A 19963-nucleotide genomic window follows, 5' to 3' on the forward strand; every position below is an offset into this window, starting at 1 on the left:
AAAAAAGAGAGCATTTATACACAGAAAACCAAGAACAAATGAACTAGGAACCTCACCCTAGGACAAACAACTAATTCACCTACTATTACATGAGCATTTACTGTGTGCAAGATAGGATGCCTGTGGGTCTAGGCAGCCTGGGGAGCTGAGGGCTGGCTATGCAAGCTGCAAACTCTGGCCCTGACCCATGTTCCCTCTGGTAAATATGGTGAACGTATTTACCTGTCCCCGCTGGTCCCCAGGAATCTGTGAGGGCCCCATTACCCAGCCAGGTAATTGGGACTCTTTGGCATAACAAATATTCTCTGGGTGCTGACAAAGATTCTCTCCTTGTCCACACTTTAGACAGGTTCCTCTGAACGCCCTTTCCTTAGCCCTTGACCTTGGGCCTTGTCTGAGGCCTGCCTGGCCCAGTTTTAACAAGAATGCTGCTAAGTCAGTTTAGGGAGAATCCCCTAGCCTTGATGGCTAATCACCCTGGCCTGCTGGCCTGCCGGCCTGCCTTTGGCAAGAAGCTCCCTATCTTGAATGTCTCCTCTTAGTAACTTTCCATCCACTGACCAACGCCCCCTCCCAACCAGCACCCTTCCCCTGGACTAAAAATCCCTACTTGTCCTTGTTGTATTTGGAGAGGAACCCGGCGTGTCTCCCCCGTTGCAATTGGGCTCCACTCCAAATACGACAAGGACAAGTGGGAACGCCCCCATTGCGATAGTCCTGAATAGTCTTCTTTACCATCTTAACAAGCACGTGAGTAATTTTTTCTTCAACAGTCGGGGTGCCTCCCCTTGAACAGAATCACATTCATCACTGGACCCCCAACCTCTCACTCAGGACTCCAAGTGTGCGCTTTTGAAGCCTTTGTCCTCACTCCTGATGGAGCGATCAAGAGTCCATGGGTGCGTCCCACTCCTGATCCAACCCAGCACTCCAGACTGTAGTTCCCTGCCGTGTGGTGAGGACACAGTGTGATTCTCAAGATTTCCTCTGAGGCCGGGTTAGAGTCCCAGACTTCTTTGATTGAAAGGTACCTGTTGGAGCAAGAATCTTCCCGGATAGAAGTCTTACTGGCTCAAGGGCCAGAGAGTAGACTTACTTCCTGGCCCTCAAGCAGGACATTCCTGGTTCTTTTATGAGGCTTCTACTCTAGAAGCCAGGTCAAAGTCCCAGGCAGAGGCTGGGGTAGAGTCCTGGGCTTCTTTGTTTGGGAGGTATCATTAGTTAAGAACGTGGGAACTTCTCGGTTACCTGAGATCCCTCTTCTGGAAGCTCTGCTGACCATATGTCCCATACCTGTGGCAGGAATTCTGTCTGCGTCCTCTCTAGTTGGCATGATTTTACTAGGTAGGGATAACCTGGAACTTCAATGACTTCCCCAAACTGGCTCCTCGAAGGCTTGTCCCTGACTGTTGATCCTGTTCCTTCTTCCTCCTTTTTCCACCTTCAATCTTCCCTTCAGCTCCCCTGAATCCTTCTCTCCTCCCCTCGATCCACTCAACCCCCTCCTCCCTCTCTCTGCCCACCATTGCCAGACTTTTCTCTTCCCACTCCAGACCCTCAACTCCCTACAGTCGTCTGAACTTGTGTCCCCTTTGAGGGGCTCAAGGGATTCAGGGACTCCCCAAAGCAACTACACATTAGGGTAAAAGAAAGTCCTAAAAACCTCCTCCCCAAATATTGGTAAAAAGCTTTAGCTTTCATATTGAGCAGGTAACGTTAACAGAAAGGTGATTCAGATTAAAATAGGAAGTGATGCAAGGATTATACACACACACACATATACACAAGTGAGTTTTGTATTACTGCATTTATATAACTCATGGCTAAAATTTTAGAATGAAAGCTGTAAGGTCTCTATTTGTGTCTATCTATATCTATATGTTTACATAGGCATGTATGTATGCTATGTATATATGACATTTTTCTACCTCCAGATAGTATTACCAAATTAATTTATAAAATCTTTTAAGAGAGTTCTATTCAAATTAGCTTAGACAAATTAAATATTCCTGAAACTATGAGAAATATAGAAACTCATTCAAATGCTTTTCAAGTTCATGTAATTTAGGTAAATCTTTGGGGAAAAAAAACTAGTTTAATATTGTTTGTTTCATAAAATCAGCTATGTCTTCTTAGTTATCAGTGTTAAGTATAATAATATATATTTTGTATTTAACTTTTTTCTAGGTTTTGTGCTTTTGTATTTTTTTGGATACCTGCCTAATATGCATGTGTTATAAAAATAGTAAACAGGGAAATAACTTGAGATAATGGTTAGCTTTGTTTAATGTCTTTTGAAATTTTTATGAGCAATCCAAGTATAATTGTTGAGAACATGTGTACTAAGTTAATGTAAGTGGGCTAAGTTTGATAAATGGATCTTTCAATAACAATTATGTTTCATAATATAAAAACTAAAAATAGTTTCCAAAATCTTTTCAGTAACTTGCAACCTTAGACCTATGCTAAATTAAATGAAGCAATAGATATTCATTGCTAGATCATTTCTAAATAAAATAAAATACTGAAACATTAATTACTAAGGATAAGTTTAAGCTTGTATACTTTGGCTTCTTATTTTTATACAGTACAGAAAGGCTATCTATATATATTTATGCAGGTTAATAAACATGCTCTTTTTACCACATTGAAAACTGTACTATGAAATAGCATATACCTACAAAAACGTAAGATGGTATATTCATAAAATTTGCTAATCTGCCACAGAATCCTGGTATGTAACAGACAATTGTCTACTTCAAATTCTAAATAAAATCTTAATCTCAAATTGACCTTAAGATTTCCCAGAGGGCCCTTGCAAAATAATCTCAAAAAATTTTTCTTTCACCTTGTAAAAAGAGATGTTAAAAACAATTAGGTTTATTTGATGTGTTGAATTGCATGAAAAGTACTGTCAAATAAAAAGAGATACTTAATCTTCCCCATGTTATATTTGTATGGGTATATGTATATAAGCATATATACATTTGTATATATTTTGTATGTGACCCTTGTATGGGTAAATGCTATTAGTATAAATATTTCAGAAATTGTATAAAGTTTCTAGAAATTTGTCAGTACCTTGCTGTTCAAGATGTGTCCTGCTGTAATATTATCGGTCATAATTTTGGTTATTGTTTTAAAACATGTGTGCCACAGAAGTAAGTAAATTTCCTTGTCAAATGAACTCTCATCAGATCTTTAGCGATGGCCACTTTAAGTCTCTTGGCTTTACTGATAGTTGTTTTACTCTGATTCTTCTCTGAATGTGTTCGCCACCAGCTACAGGCCAGAGTACTTTGTCTTCAACAAAAAGGCACATCTCAGCGATCCTTGGAGAGGACCATGCCAGGTTCTCTGGGGTACAAGCTTCTGTGGAATTGGTTAAATATTAATACCTTTGAGACCATATCGCTGAACTGAATCAGGATTTCTAGACCTCTAGTGGAGAAGCTGATGGGTTCATAAAACCGCTATCCCAAGACCAAGCAGAACAAGAATTAATTACACGGGACTGAAGAAACCCAGGAAGGATAACGGTAGTTTTTGTTTGGAATAGTGTTGCCAGCTTTAGAGGGAATCCCTTTTCCTTTTTCCCTAAGCTATCTATAACTCACAACAAATTAACAGATCAGACTTCTGTAAAAAGAAATGAAACATTTACCTTTTTTACAAGATTTTGGAAACTCTTGTTGAATACTCTCATTTTCATGGCAATATAATTATCTGCACGAGTTCAGTAAGAATCTGTCCTCTTTGTAATAGGACATCATTGGAAACACTGGTTATAGGACCAAGGCTTTGACTGGAATGTCCTATTTGAGAATGGTGCATCCAATATGACCAGACAGTCTTAAGGACCTAAAGTTGACTTTCCAGAGTCAGTGCTCACAAAGTCCTCCTGGGAAAACCAGCCTAGTACCTGGCTGACAGTGTCCTAGCCTCCCACATAAGAAAAGAAGGTCACTTCCTGGCAGGCCGAGGAGCCTTCAGGTATTCTGGGGACTTAAAGAAGAAAGGATTCATTGAAATCTATAGGTTCTGTAGGCAAAATGTGATGATGAGTTCTTGGCTTGGCTTCCTAGCCTAAGAGGATTTTGAAGGTGCAATCTAAGATTCCTTAGGAAAAGTTCCAGCAAAGCAAACTTAAAAAGGCCTGTGTGGTCAATAACCATTTTTGTTGCCCTTATGTAAATAATTAGGCCAAATCTAATGAGACCAGACATTTTGTTAATAAGAATAATCTTACTTTACCTTTGATCTAAAAAAGGAGGTGGCTGCAGAGAGAAACTTGATTTGTCAACAGAAAACTACAGCACACCCTTGTGAGTTATCAGATTCTGGTCCTGCTCATTGGCTGTGAGGTTTTGTCATCCACCTGTAAACTAGACTGGATCCTGCCGTTGTGCACATTTTGTCAGTATTCACTCTTCCTTTCGCGAGTGTTGGCCAGGAGGAGAAAGGTAGTGACAGGGACGGGAAGATGAGGGCAGCAATGTGTGCATGCGTGCTCATGCACATGTATGTGTGCATGCATGCTCGTGCACATGTATGTGTGCATGCATGCTAGTGCGTGTGGTGTGTGAGGAGGCACAGCGAGCAGAAGGACAAGGAGCTGGGCTGGTGGTTATTGCTAGATGGGGAAGGGGTGTGCACAGCAGTTTCCCTGTTGTTTCAAGCACCCTCCAGAAAAGTTCCTGCTGTGGCTGGCTCCAGTGTACTCACGCAGAGGTTGGCCTCCCCCTAGGGCTGCTCAGCGTGCCACTGGTCAGCATGCCAGGGGATACTGAGTATGGCTGAGACACCCACAGCCCTTCTCCAGAGCCAGACACATCAGCCAGGGTCGTGGGTCAGCACGATGACCTTCATCACTCTGCAAGGCAGCGAGATAGGGACCTTCTAATTGAAGCTGGCCATTTTCCACAGGCCAAGGTTAGGCTTGTAGGATGGACAGGAGGATTGAGCAGAGCTAAATGGCTACTACATAAATCAAAACAATGGATTTGGTCTCCTGCAAGGACCACATCAAAAAAAAAAAAAAAAAAAGCCAAACCCAGTATTCACCCCCAAGGACAGGAAAACAATCGTAAGAGCAGCAAGTATTATGCTAAGAGCGTTGCATGCAATGTTTTCTTTAATCCTCAACGACAATCCTATGAAGTCAGTATATTATTACTGTCTTTTTACAGAACGGCAGCTCAGAGCCAGGATCTAGACTCAGGTCACATTTACCACCTCGAAAAGTCACTTTTAATTCTGGAGAACTGCATAAGGTGGCTCAGAATATTTGTGGACTTCAACTGCAGTAGGAGAAACCAAAACAAGGCAGAGGTAGGATCTGTTAATCATAACTGGAGCAAAACGCCAGGCGAGGCCCTTGTTTAAGGCTGTGGGTGCTCTTTGGGGGCGTCTGCAAGCAGAGAATAAGCAGCCCTCTGTCTGGCATAGTTAGCAGGTTTCCCTAGCAGTGAGTTCTAGGACAAATGGAGTTTTGAAGTCCTTGGTAAATAAAGGCTTTACATTTCACTGATGAAGGGAAGAGGGCGGCAGCCTGGATTGTGTGCCACATGGGGCCATGCTGTGCCATGACTGAAGCATGGTGGCACTTCTGAGCACGCGGGTTTCAGGTCCTCCACCAGAATCTCCTGCACAGATGGTTCCCATGCAGATTCCTGGGCCCCATCTCGGGCTCACTGAATCAGAACCTGAACCCCCAATCTGCATTTTCACAGCCTCTCGGGGCTGCATGCCGCAGTGGAAGAAATGGGGGTGACCGGTCAGTGGTTGGCTTGTCCTTGCAGGTCCCTGGCCCCTCCGTCCCTCAGGTGTGTGTTGAGGGTGTGGGGGAAGCAGGAGGAGGTTTTCAACTGCTGGATTGCACCTCAGGCATGTTCTCCATATCCATCATTTTTAAACGCTGCCTAAAACGCCACCGAGTGAACACAGCGTACACACGTAACCACTCCTTTACTCTGGAACACTCGGGTTTTTTTCCGTGACATAGCTAATGTTGGGATGATCATCCTTACGCACACTTCCCTCATATTTTGGATGATTGCCTTAGATTAGATTCTCAGAAGAAGGATGAAAAGGGGCACGATCACTTTCTTGGCTCCTAACACGTAGCGCTAATTGCATTTTCTGTTGGGCCGACACCTGCGCTGTTCTAGAGTGTGCACCTCACCACAGCACTGCCAGCATTTCAGTCCTCTCACTTTAAAGAGAAGGAAACTGAGGCTGGATTGTTGAAGTGACCTGTGAGCTGTCCGAAGTTACATGCCCAGTCAGTGCCAGGGCTCAGACAAGAACCCGGGGGTCCTTATTCACGGGCCAGACGTTTTTACCACTGTTGAGCTCTTCGATCTCCAACCAGGCGGGAAGGAAAAATCAAGCCTGGAACACTGTTCTCTCTTTGTCCCAACCTTCTTGCCGACTCTGACTTCAGCCACACTAGGAGCTCCCATTTCAGTGCTTTTCATGGCTTTTCTGCCTCTAAAACAAGGGCTTCGCTTCTCTCTGCTCGAGCCCCGTATCCTCCATGAACGCTCCTCTGACCAGTCACGGCTGCACTGTGGGCTGCGTGTAGATAGGAGGGTGGGGAAGCAGTGGGACAAAGGTGAGGTGACAGCCAAGGGGAGGGACCAAGGCCTGCCAGCACGGTCAGAGCGTGGGTGCACATGAGCGAGGATACAGTGGGAGGGCGGGTGGGGCCAGGTGATGGGGCGAGGGGAAGAGCTGCCACGCCAGACGTAGGATTCCCAATATCTCAGCACACACCTAACCAGTCATGTGCTGCTACTGGGACATGGCTGTTTACACAGGAGAGCTGGGCTCTGGCTTCAGAGGACCTTAACCCCCTGCTAAACCATACGTAACATCGTATGAGTATGTGAGCATGTTCCTTTTTCTGTAGAGACAGCCCATTAGTGTCCATCACGTTTTCAAAAAAGTTTATGGCCTCCAAAAAGTTAAAAAAAAATTCAGGTCAAAGGTGGGACATCAACTATAAATATAAACTGTTTGTTGTAGTGTATATATTTTTACCCATGGTAAGGAGAGAGGAGATAATTATAGGTGGTCTTTGTTAAGGTAGATGATTGATAGATCGATGGTAGCTAGAGGACAGGAGGATAGATAATTGATATATAGGCGGAACAAACAAATCTAGATTTAGCAAATAGGTACAGCAAAGAATCACTACCTATACCTACAATTTCTTGTTTTCCACTGCATGTGAGGGAGATCGTGGAGCTGGGAGGAGGCAGGAGGCCTGGGGCTGAGGTGTTCAGAGTCACTGCCCTCCAAGGACGATCAGAGGCAAAGATAAAGTCTCAGTGAAGTGACGAAGGCAGTTAGTGGGAAAACGGGATTTGATTTCACAACTTTTCCAGAGCGATCTCTTGCGTAAGACGGGACACACTTGAAAGCAATCACAGTGAGGCCTCACGGAGCACTTGGTGGGTGCCAGGCCCTGTGCTGAGCACCTCACAAGTATTATCTTGCTGACTTCTCCCAGCAGCCCTGGTTTGGGCAGTAGCGTAACTTCCACTGGACAAGGAGGAAGTGCAGGCCCAGGGATGTTAAGCTGCTGTCCCCAAAGCAAACAGCTGTGGGTGGAAGAGTGGTACCAGAAGCCAGGCAGGGTGGGCCCACAGCTGGAGCTCCTGGTGCCTGGGCGACATGCAGCCTTTGAGAGCAGTGGTGTTGCGTGGTCCGAATCAACCCCATCTCTGTCTACCACAAAAGGGCTGGACCCTGAATATCTTAACCGTACCATTCCCTTGGGCTTTAAAGGAATAGTATCATGTGTACACTTGAAATTACCCAGCCTGTTTGTTCACACAAGTAGAGTAATAGTAGTAGTAGTTATAGTAATACCTCCCATTAATTGAGCTTCTAATATAAGTCAGACAATATATAAAAGGCTTAATAGTCATTTTCTTAATTTCATCCTTATAACAAGCTTTTAAAGTGAGGATCAGCATATCCATTTTACAGGTGGGGTACTTAGTTAGGTACAACAAGGTTTAGAGAAACGGCCTGAGGTTTCTGGCCACTGAGGTCAGCCAGTGAGCACCGGTGGGCTGGATTGCACCCATCCTCTTTCTGCTTCTCTGCCTCTTGCTGGGTAAGGCAGGGCACAGAGATGCAGGGGTTGGCTTCCTCGTCGGGGCCTGCCTGCTGACTGAGGCATGGAAAAGACCCAGGGAGCTTGCTGTTGTGGTCAAAAGGAAAGAAAGGAAGGAAGAAAGGAAGGAAGGAAGGAGAGAGGAAAGGAAGGAAGGGAGAGATGAAGGGAGGGAGAAAGGAAATGTGGATGCAGCGTGCACTGTATATGTCAGGCAGGACCACGATGTTGATGAATGATTCATATATACAACTACAATTTTAAAAACCTTACACAAAAGGGGCACTGGCCACTGGCCACAGGGATGTGAGTCCGTCCACCGCGAGCCACTCATTCCAGGATACAATCAGAGGCATGACCCAGGTCTTTCTGGAATTTGGCTATGGTCTTGGAGGACAAAGCTCACTGCCTCATAAAATGTTCTTGAGAGATTCAAGTAAATACGGGAGCACACTCATCCGGTTACAATCACTCAGCCCTCTTAGCTCTCTCCTCTCAGGGTTTCGACCTTGACTCTGGACGCCGTAGGGCCTGGAAGGCATGAAGCGCAGGAGGCAGCAGGGACAGCCAGCTCCAAGGGCAGGGTTAGGAAGGGGGAGGTGGGCATCGCCGTAGCTCAGGGTCTATGGCTCAGGGTCATGGCTGGAAAACCCTGAAGGGAGGACCCTGAAAGTCTCATCAAGTCCAGAGGCCAAAGCTGGATGCCGAGTCTGAGAGGCCTCTGGCAGCTGAGCACAGAGCCCGTGTTCCAAGCAGGCAGGCAGGGGTCAGGGCCAGGCACAGTCCGGCGTGTGGCCTTGTCACCTGCGGTCCTGAGAAGCAGCACACACAGACGTCAGGAGTCCATCTGAACAGTGAGAATGTCAGTCGAGGCAGGAGGACACGGTCTGGAGAGGGATCCTGAGCCCTGGCAGGGCTGAGAGAACATGACCCCATGAGCCTCAGGAATACATACCTAAGCAGGGGAGCAGCTCTCTGCAGGCCGGGCAGGGGCCTGGGGCTATTCTCTGGCACAGGACAAAGGCTGAGCTGTGACCAGGAAGAGCAGGGGGACCCCAGGGGACTGTGGCCTTTGATGGCGTCCCAGAAGCCAGGCCAACCCCACAGCTGTCTTTCTCCCAGGACAGTCTCCAAAACCAGGCCTGCTCGATTCCTAAATGTTCTCTCTCCTGACTCAACAGTCCTTTTGGGTCTGGCATTTCCTTTCATTTTAGAAAATAAAACTTTGTGCTTCTTAATCTTGACAGTAACGTGCATGGCTTGAGGAAGACTTTCCGTGTTTGGGATTCCTTACAAAGGCACTTTTCACCGTGTGTCCTGCAGTGAGCACTGTCCCATGATGCCCTCGCCCTGGTCCTCCACCCTGCCTTTCTCACCCTCACCGCCACATTTCATGTCTTACCTGCAAGGGCCTCTGGCTGGCATCTGTGTCTTCTGATTCTGCGACTCACACCCTGAGCTACACTGTCGCTGCGAAATGCTCAAGTCCTAGTCTCTTTATGGGAATTGCTTACACGATCTGAATTAGTTTGCATAACAGGAAGCCAGAGAAACCCTCACCTACAATGCCAGTCCTCACCCAGTGCCCCTCCTAGAGCCACCAAATGTAGCAAGAGCTGGTCCACGACTGGATTGTCATTAGCAGTCCTCTACCCTATATTTGCCAACCGGCCCCACGTAGGCTTGGAAACTAGAAAACTAAATATGTTAGAATTGTGCATAAAGCAAGAGCAAATAGGCCCGAAATGACATGGGCCCCAGGGAAATGTGTGTTAGGGCATGTATTCTCCGGACTCCTGTTGATTCAAAATTATTTTATTTTCCACTCAGATTCTTGACTCTGTCCCAGACAGAGGAGGTGGCCAAATAAATGAGGTTTCCCTGTAAGTCTAATACTCTTTAGAAGTTATATGGGGTTTTATGTCTTTGAAATTTTAAATTCTTTCTTTCTAGATGCTGTAACACGAATGCAGTGTGGTCATCGTAGTGGGGAAGGCGATGCTCTTACCTTCCCTAGTTTGCTCACCTGGGCAGGCTGGGAACTACCACTGGTTTAGTGCTAACCAGTCTAGGGCTAGACTAAAAAATCCACAGTTTTAGGTCTTCCTTTATCTCCAACTGGGCTGTGTGACTCTGACAAGGTTGGAAACAGAAGCATGCTCGGACCGTCAGAACCACCGGGCTCCTTCCAGAACCTACAGACCCACGCCCTCGCTTTACCTCTAAGGAAGTAGGGCGTGTCCACAGTTACTAAAGAAGCTATTGGCTAATCCGTAAATATCTCCTCCACAGGAGACCTTATGAAATGATTAACAACAACATCCTGTGTAGGAATGTGTGCATTTACAATCCAGCTTGTTCTACAGAGGATTTGAGCCGGTTTACGAATGTGCCTACAATGCAAGGTAAATACATAAAAAATAATGCGGAAGAAAAATGAGGCAAGGGGGAGGTCAGAGCAGAGAAGGAGCCAGGCTTAAGGTCGGCACCCAGGATGAACACCCACAAGATCTGTGTGCTTACTATGACGCGGTGCAGACTGGGCGGAATATGTCAGCCCGGCATGGCTCTGCTTTCTCTCTTCCTCTCTAGGTCTTGTCACTCAACCACAATAAGCCACTCCACTTTCCGGGCATCAGTTTTACAGTCTGTCAAATGGGCAAATCCTGCCGCATAGGATCTTTGTGAGGGTCCAGTTAGGTCTTATATGTAAAAGAAAGCACTCAAAAAGGGCAGTGGGATACGCACAAAACTTATCATTTCATTTTCTCAGCTGTCTCCTTGTAACTCATGAAATGCTACTCGTTTTCCATCGGCCCATGTGCCCACCAGATTGAAGGTGGTACTGTTGGTCGAAGTTAATTCCGTGCACGTTCTTAAGAAAATCAAGCACTGCCCAATACTAGGAAGCCTCATGACTCTTCCCAACCTCCAATCACACCCATTTCCATCACGGCACCTTTTTCTCTTTCCTTGCTTCCACTGGGAAAAAAATCAAGGTACTTAGAAAGGAGCAGCAGGGAATGTCAAATTCTAATGTAAAGTTTAAGTTTCATTTAGAAAATTTCTGTTTTTTGGATTGGAGTAATGTTGGAGTAATGTTATCCAACATTACTGGTAGAGGGGAGACTGTCCTGGTAGAGGAGAGAGCAGGGGTGGGGGAGGAGAGCGGCCCCCTTTAGGGGTCTCTGTGGCTGCAGTGTGGCAGGCGCCACCCTGCCTGTTGCTCAGAGGGTTTTCCCAGGCTTCAGTGCTGGGGGAAGAATAAGGCATCTTCTGAACACAGGCCAGATTTTTAGCTAAAAATTAACCAGTGGTCCAGGGTAGGCGAGCTACGATTCCAGAGGGTGGGAGGGGGTCACAGGAGCCATCGGGTCTGTGTAAGCAGAGTTCTGGGGGCCTCAGCCAGCTCCCCCTGTGTAGCTTTTGCCTATAAACTAGGGGTACTCTCCAAGAAGAGCTTTTCAATAAACAAGAGCATTAACAGTAAGAAGAACCATGTAAATATATAAATACCACGTAGACAATATGTTTGGTTTGGGTTTGAACATGAGAAGGTCACTCTGGGGAAAGGAGGTCCAGCAACCTCCTTGGGAGCTCACTGGACCCACAGGGCAGTAGCGTGGCCAGAGCCCACTGACCCTGGGGAGATGAGCAAACCCCAGCCGGGAACCTGGTCAGGTAAGAACAGCCCTCCGCATTTCTCAGAGTCACCATCTGCGGTGTTAGTGGAGTGTTAACATTACAGATGACAAAACTGAGACCTGGATTGGTTAAATTACTTTACTATTGAATTATATTACTTGTCAAAACGGCAAGAACCAAAAGCAGCCTGGGGTCATGGCTAAGAGTGGGGGCTCCAGAGCAGACACTGTTCTCCGGCTCTGCCATTGTTCTCCGTGTGACCTAAAGCAAATGCTTTAGCCTCCCTCTGCCTCAGTTTCCTCATCTGTGGAAGCTGTTGGGTGGGTACCTGAACCAATATTTGTTAAGTGCTCAGAATATCCCTCAACACATATAAAGTGCAACATAAGTGCACTAAACATACCAACTCCTAGGTCAGTGCCCGCCTCTGCAGCCCCCAAACCCAAACAGGCCAATGGCAAGATCCCAAATGTGTGCCCCACCCTGCAGGAGAAATTCTAATCCTGCTCAATGTCAACCAAGGGTTGTCACTAGGGGGTGGAGAGGGGCCACTGCTTGAGGGAGGCGGGGAGCAGGCACCTGGCAACATCCCCAGTGCCCTGGGGACTGTCCTTGCTTCCTCTTGCTTTGAGGACTTTGCCAAGGAGGAACACACAGGCTCATAAATCCGTGCCAAGCAGGAACGAGATGGTATCTGGGCCGGACGAGCTGACAAGTTAAATTTGCCCAGGTTACCACCAGGAGCAAACACTAACTAGCTCCTACCTCTGTCCCTCCTTTTTCTCTTCACTTTTGTGGATTTGTTTTAGTTGCCACTAAGGTGCCTGTAAGAAATGACAGGTGGTTTGCCTTTGGGGAGGCCTGTAGAGGTGTCAGGCAAACAAGCCCTGGCTACCTTTCTCATAACTCTGGCCCCTAACAGGCTACAGGACGACCGTGGCACCAAAGCTGTTTCTCAAAGCCATGGGCCCGTATGCTCAGGAGCAGGGTCTGAACTGGGAGACAGAAATCCAGCCTCTAGAGGGCTGCGTGTCCTTGCACAGGTACTTCTTCCTTCCTGGTCCTCACTGTTCTCAGTAAAATGAGGGTCTTGGAGGAATTTGGAAGGGGTGTAGGGTGATGAACTTGAATGGCTCTCTCATCTACGAGTTTGGGGGAAGCATTCTGGGGCCACAGCTGCAGAATTCTGAATGGCTGTTGGGTGGACCTACCTTCTCCTAGCTCCTGCGCCCTTTGTTTTTTATTATTGATTTAACAGTGCAGTAGGGTGTTTGTTCATTCAATGAATGCATGAAGTGTCTCCACATCCTTGGCCCTGCCCTGATGGGAACAGAAGAAAGTAGGCTCCAGAAGCAGGGATGGCAAGGGGAGGTCAAGGTGAAGTGTGTCAGTCCTGGCCTTCTCCACCTCCCTGCCCCGTTCATCCCTCCTGAGGTTTGAAGCATCTGGCCTTAGTGATGGTCTGGGGTGGGCATGAAGCTTCTGTAGAAGGAACAAGCTGGAGGGGCCCAGGGGCAGGCAGGGGTAGGCATGAAGCTGAAGGCAAGTCCTTGGGGCCCCCCTACACAGTGTGAGCTCCCCAGAGGCTAGGGATGAGAATGGGGGGGAGGGTGGGAAGGAAGGACGAGGGCCCAGCCAGCTGCCAAATGTGCCACTTCTGTCTCTCTCAGCCCTCCATCTGCTTCCAAGAAGCCAATGAGAAGGCTGCGTGGAGGGAACCCTGGACCAGGAACCTACGCAACCTTGGGCAAGTCCCTTCCCCTCTCATGGGCCCGTTTCCTCATCTGAAATACGCGCAGACTAGACAACAGTTCCCGCAGTTCTACTAGCTGTCCAGGTCTATTACGCACAAGCCCTGGAGTTGCGGCCGGGGATGCAGAGAGAGTCCAGCCCACTCCCGCCCGCAACGTGCACAGCCCACAGCCTCACTCTTGTTTAACTGATTGATTCACATATTGAGCACCTACTATTTACCAGGTCCTGTGTTTCTCTCTCCCAACTAGATCAGAAGCTTCTGGAGGGAGGGGGTAGGGGTCATGGCTAATCCTTTTTTTTCCTTTTCTATTCCCCTTTTCCTCACACATAAAATACCTGTCCATGTGGTGGTTAAGGGCACAAACCCTGGACTCAGACTGCCCTGGTGCAAATCCTGGTGGTCTTCCACTTACCAGGAAGAGGAATTCCTACCTTATAGGATTCAGTTAAGCAATACTTACAGAACGCTTAGCACAGGGCCTGGCACATAGAAAGTGGCCAATAAATGTTTGTAAATAAAGGCTCACCAAAGTGAATGGAGCAGAATTGCTTCTCGCCAAAATTCATCATCACAAGAAAGGCACCCGCATGTGCCCTCCTTGCTCCTCTAAATCATGTGCCTCTGGTCCACAGACAGTGCAAAGCTAACTTTACCATAGCTAAGCTCAACTATCCTAAATTTCAAATCAGTGAGGTCCAAGTTCATGAGCTTTTATTATAACCAAAAGTATTATTTTAATCATTCATTTCAGCTTCTTTCTTCTGCAAATACTTTATTAAAAATATAAGAGTAGCCTGAATGACTTGGAATTTCTCCTGCTTTCACTGTTTCCCAAAATGCTGCTCCCATCCCACAAGCCATAGCAACACTCACAAACAGCCGATGCCCGGCACGCAAGCCCCCACAGGCATGGCGGACGGCGGGTTCACAGAGCCCAGGGCAGCCCAGAGCTGACAGCAGGGGGCCTCCAGTCCCTATACACCCCAGATCTGTGGGGCTATGGTCTCCCAGCACAATGCCTGGCAAGGCTGCAGGATGACAAGCACCCCTGCAGGAAAAGACATGCCTCAGTCTTTTGCAACCGTTCAGATATTAGTTGAGAGTAATGAATGGAAAGAGTCACCGCATTAATCGCTCTGATCTGGAGTTGCCAATTTGGCTCATACTTAGACCCACCTCCAGGTCCACAACCTCCTCAGGCACCATGGCTGGGCTTGAAGTGACCAAAGATGCCAGGCTCATATGGTGGTCTCTGCTGGTTGACTAGCCTGGAGAAACACTTTGCCAGCATACTCGCTGGGAAGGGGCTAAATCCCAAGCACCTGTGGAAGGCCGGGGTCTTCTTACTTCTTCCACAAGATGTGCTAATCCAACCCTCCTGGTGAGGGCTCGTTCATTCATCTCGCCAGTATTTATTGACCAACTGCTCTGTGCCATGTAGGTGCAATGTGAGGTCCCTGACACAGAGCTACCCTGAAATCAAAGCACAGTATAACAGCTGGCATGCTGGGGGAGGAGCTAGGAAGTTGGTTAGAGCTCCAGCTCTGCCACTAACAAGCAGTGAGACCTTGGGCAGGTCACCTCTCTCTGGGTCTCAAGGGCTCACCTGTAAAACCGGGACTGGGCTGATGATGCCTGTGGTCTAGCTTAAAGATCCCAGTTGTTTAATCTACTAAATAACACCTCTGATGGATGGATCATGGTAGTCTTGGTCAAAGAGCTTCAAGCTTGTAGAAAACACAAGCTCGGCAACCTACACAGCAACCCATCGGCACGGGAAGGGTTCCTGGTTTGCTACCTGAAAATTAAAGAACGCATAGCCTTGAGATGAATGAGAAGTCGAACTGGCCACAGGGAGAGACACAGGGCAGGGCAGTGGCAGTCTAAGGCGGATCATGGTGGTCTTCTTGATGCCATATGCGGTGTCCCTGAAAGGTCCTTGCCCCAAATATCTGCTCCCCAACCCCCAATCTGGGTCCTGCCTCTGGACCTCTGGAATTCCACCATTTGAGAGAAAGTTTTTTGGTTTTTGTTTTTAAGGGGGCTTGTCTTTGATTGCAGGCATCTTCAGGCAAAATGCAGACGGCCAAGAGCAGGGTGTGGCTCCCACCCTTCTAAGGTTGCCTGAGTCTTCCCTGCCTGCCAGCAGGGGCCCTGGGTGCCTGAGGCTGGAGGACAAGGGGGAACCCTGAAGGGAGGGCCTCCTGGGCTGAGTCAAGGTCTCCTGGACTAAGTCCCACAGGGCCTGGGGGAGAGGGACAGGGAAAGAGAAAGAACGCGCACAAGATCTGAATTCTCCGGGAGGGCTGGGAGTGGGAGAGCTGAGGGCAAGAGCCTGGTGCCTCCCTTTAGCTAACCGATTCCTCAGAGGAGCCAACGCGGAGAGGGGAGGAAGGGAGGACGGGTCAGGAGACAGGGTGGGGCCGGGATGGGGGAAACTGTAAACCAACGGGGCGGATTCACGAAAAATTCCCAAGTGTAGTGAGGGTAGAGGGTGCTGGGCAGCACCCCAGTTCGCCGGGCCCACGCCCCTCGAGTTGCCCGGCCTGCTCAGACTGGTTCGCCCACCTCTCCCTCCCCGCCAGCCCCTCGCCTGATCCCTGAGAAAGCAGAATCGGGAACGTGAAGTCACCGCAGACGCTCCACCCCGCCACAACCTCCCCGGACCGCGCGCCCGCGCGCAGCCCCCTTCCCGCGGAGACCGTCCGCGGCCCTGCAGGACGCCCCGCCCCAGCCCCGCCTCCGGGAGCCCGCGCCCTCCTCCCGGGTGTCACGGGCCCTTCTCTGCCGCGCCCCTCCCGCGGCCGCAGCCCGTTCCCGGCCTCTCCTCCGCATTCTCGCACCACTCCAGCCCGACCTCCTCACCCGCGCGGCGCCTCCCCTGCCCGCGGTTACCCGGGTACCGCCCGAGAGGCCGGCGCCGGCCCGGGCGGGCGGGACCCGCACTGACCCGGCAGAGCGCGGGGCGGGCCGAAAGGGGAGGGCGCCGCGCCGGACCCCCCAACCGCTGCCGGCCGCCCACCCCCGAGCAGGGCTTCGTGCCAGGGCTCAGTGTGCGCCGCAGGCCGCCAGCCAGGCTGCAGCTATCAGCTGGGCGGAGGGCAGTGCCAGCTGCAGACGTCCCTGCGGTGCAGGCACCACCCTGCCACCACCAGCCTCCTTCCCTGACAGCAGCACCTTCTACCGGAAACCGAGAGCCGCAGGGACCTCCTGAGAGGCAAGGCTACACGCAAGCCCAGCTAACTTGCTTTCCGAGTGACCTTGGGCAAGTTACTTCTCTATGCCTCAGTTGTTGGATCTGTAAAATGGAGGTAATAGTACTTGCCTCACTGAGTGTTGAGTTTTAGTGCCTGGCACATAATAGGTACTGCATAAATAGTAGTGGTTATTACCTCTTCCCCAGCATTTGAGGTTTGGCAGAGGGATGTATAGGCTACTCTGTCATTAAGGATCTGTTAAGCACCTACTAGGTGCAAGGCAGGCCACTTGGTGCGGTGCAAGAGTTAGATGTGAGTTTGAGTCCCAGCTCTGTCACTTAGTGGCTGCGTGTGGGCTTGAGAAAAGTCTCCCCCACAGTAAAGTAGGGACAGTAATGCCCATCTTGCAAAGCCAATGCAGGGATTAAATGAGACAATGTAAGGAGAGTGTCCAGGGCAGTTCTCAGCACACAGTAAGGCCTTTCAGTAAATCAGAGACATGGGGGAGAGCAGGGAGGGTGGGGATGGGAAAGACAGGCTCAGTTTCTGCTAATCAGAGCTCTAGGGAGGTAAGTAAGACCTGTGGGAGAAAAATACCACTAACTCAGGGGAGGGCCACTGGAGGGCAGGCCTTAGCGTCTATGAGATTGAAAGTGTGGAGGTGGGATCCCGGGCATTGGTGGGAGGTGTTTCTGAACCAGGTCTCTCAGCCTCTCCCACTAGAAGCAAGGCACCAACCGCTGGGCTTGAGAGCTCGAGAAGGGATATAGGTGCTCCAGCGTGACTGATGTCAACATCTGCTTTACTGGGGAGGACTCGGGGATGGCTTGGCCATCTCTCCCCCATCCTGATGGGAGAAAGGAATGGAAAGAACAGTGGAAAATGAGCCCTGAGCAAAATCTCCGCCCTTTATAATGACTGTGAATGTGGCGGAACACAGTCACTGCCCTGGGCTGCGGCTGTGTGACTCTGGAACTGGGTTCCCTCATCTGTAAAATAACAGACTGGCCAGATGTTTTCTAGGCCCCCTGCCCTGCAGCTCTCCTCCCTTCTTGAAAGCAATACACGCCGTGACCCACAGGAATGTGAGAGGGAAGCCACTCCTTCTCAGGGGGTGCAGGGCCTGGCTTCAGTCCTATCACCCACTCCGAGCACCGGCTGGTAGCCCTCTTTAGTGGAGCGGAAATGAGGTGGGGCTTAACCCTGGGACAGGCTCCCCGAAGCAGCCAGGGAAGACCAGCTGTCCCGTTGAATATGACTCTTAGAGCTGGAAGGAGCCTCACGAGCAGGTGTCCAGCCCTCTCACTTATAGACGAGCAAACAAAAGCCCAGAGAAGTGAAGAGACTTGCCCAAGTTCACGTGTCTCTTGAGGGGCATAGCCACCTTTCAATCCACTGCACCATATTGCTTCCAATTCAGTTAACAGCAACAATAAAAAACCTATAAGCTGGTGACCAAGGCCGATCAAAATCTCTCACAAAAGCAAAATGGAAATGCATTAGCTTTGCTATCAGAAAAGAAACTGCTTTGGGAAGTGAGAAGACTGATCCAAACAGCCCCGACAGCCACCATAAACACCGTCGGAGGCTGGAGGGGTTCACGGTGGGCAGTGGGGTGCAGCTCCTGCCAGGTCAGAGGGGATTTGCCCATGTGATCAGTGCTGCAGACTCCGCGAAGAGAGTCCAAGGACACTGGGCTCTGAGTACTAATATGCATTTTTATTCTGCAATAATTTTCATACTGAGTTCAAGAGGCATCCGCTCCAAGTACATAAAACCAAATCAAATTAAATTAATTGATTTTATTGAAACCTGCTGCAGTTGTATTCAAGCCCACAGCCAGGGGCATGACCCTCGTGAAATACCAAAGGGGCTTTTGAAATAATTAAATTAATCACACCCAGGGTTATGCACAAGGGCTTGCTCCTGTACTCACAGGCAGGCACGTTCCCAGTCACGGCCATGGGCAGGAAAGGGGCATGTGGCTGCGACACAACCGCAAAATACGGTACCACCGAGGGGAGCCCAAGACCTAGACTTCTCATTTTGGGGTAAGCCTTTGTGCTCTTTTGGAAAACACACACACACTTACCCCCACCCATACACACACTCACACTGCCACTCACACTCACATGCTCACACACATACGCACATGCTCACCAGCTAGCACGCCCTTCTCTCTTTCTCCCTGACTGCATTTGGCTCGCCCAGTGTACTCCTCCTCCTCCTCCGGCCCCTCCCTTCAGCACGTACACTCTGTACTTGGATGATGCACTTTCTTGTTGGCTGTTTCTTGTGAGGGACCCTCCTGCATCACTAAGCAAAGGCTAATAGCCCCTCGAATGCAGAGAATGGGCCTCTGTCTTCTCTGGGTCTCTCAGGAAGCTCAGCATAACCAAGGGAGGGAATAATTTCCATTTTAAGAGCTCTGCACGTGGAAGGTGCTCCTACTGTGTGTGAGGCAGTGTCCACGTGACTTTCCACATACTATCTTATGTAGTCCTCACCATGACATCCCTCAACACACACACCCCCAGTTGGGATGGTTGTTGTCCTCATTTTACAGACAACATACCGAGGCACAGAGAGGTCAGGTCACTTGCCCAAGGTAACCCAGCTGTGAAAGCGAGCGGAGCTATATCGCTGCTCGGTAAATCTTAAACCAAAAATATTCCATACACGCTGTTGCTAATCAAGAGATGGCATCACCCTCTGTTTGAAGACAGTCTCACAAGCAAGAAAGGGCACCAAATCGTGTGCACCAGTGGAAGGGACATGCACCAACCCTTCATTTCACAGAGGAGGGAATTTGCAGGCCAGGAAGGGGAGGGTTTTTGTTCAAGGTCACAAGCAACTTAGAGGACAGAGCACCCTGCCTCCCGTTAGCCTACAGCTCTGAGCTGCTCTGCCGGGGAGAAACGTTACTGATTACTCATGCATTCAGGGCTAAGAAAACACTCCAACTCGGCCCGTCCTGTAGGGATATCATCTAGGGAGCAAATGGGAACAGCGTGAGGGACCTGGCCTTGTCAGGGATCAAACCCCCAAACCGTGGCCTCATCGGCACCTGCCACAGTCCTTGTGTTAACCTGCCCGGACACCCTCAAAGACAAAGCCTGTCACTCTATCCCTGTTGCACAATGAGCTTCCAAAGTCGCTTGACCTCCCTCCCTGCCTTACACTCCCCTTTCACTACCAAATGCTACAACCTCAAGGTTAACCTCAAAACAGAGCCCT

At 49.2% G+C, this 19963-nt stretch overlaps 1 protein-coding gene across 1 annotated transcript in view; it reads right to left on the minus strand.

Annotated features, from left to right (window-relative positions):
• Positions 1-19963, minus strand: part of ZBTB7C (zinc finger and BTB domain containing 7C) — a 268512-nt gene that overhangs the window by 108419 nt on the left and 140130 nt on the right. The window contains exon 4 of the mRNA XM_012642652.1: positions 19508-19631. Coding sequence (XP_012498106.1) covers positions 19508-19518 — 11 coding nt within the window. The 5' untranslated portion in view covers positions 19519-19631. The remainder of the gene's footprint in view (positions 1-19507; positions 19632-19963) is intronic.

This window comes from Propithecus coquereli, unplaced genomic scaffold (genome assembly GCF_000956105.1).
Source record: "Propithecus coquereli isolate 6110/MARCELLA unplaced genomic scaffold, Pcoq_1.0 Scaffold181, whole genome shotgun sequence".
NCBI lineage: Eukaryota > Metazoa > Chordata > Mammalia > Primates > Indriidae > Propithecus > Propithecus coquereli.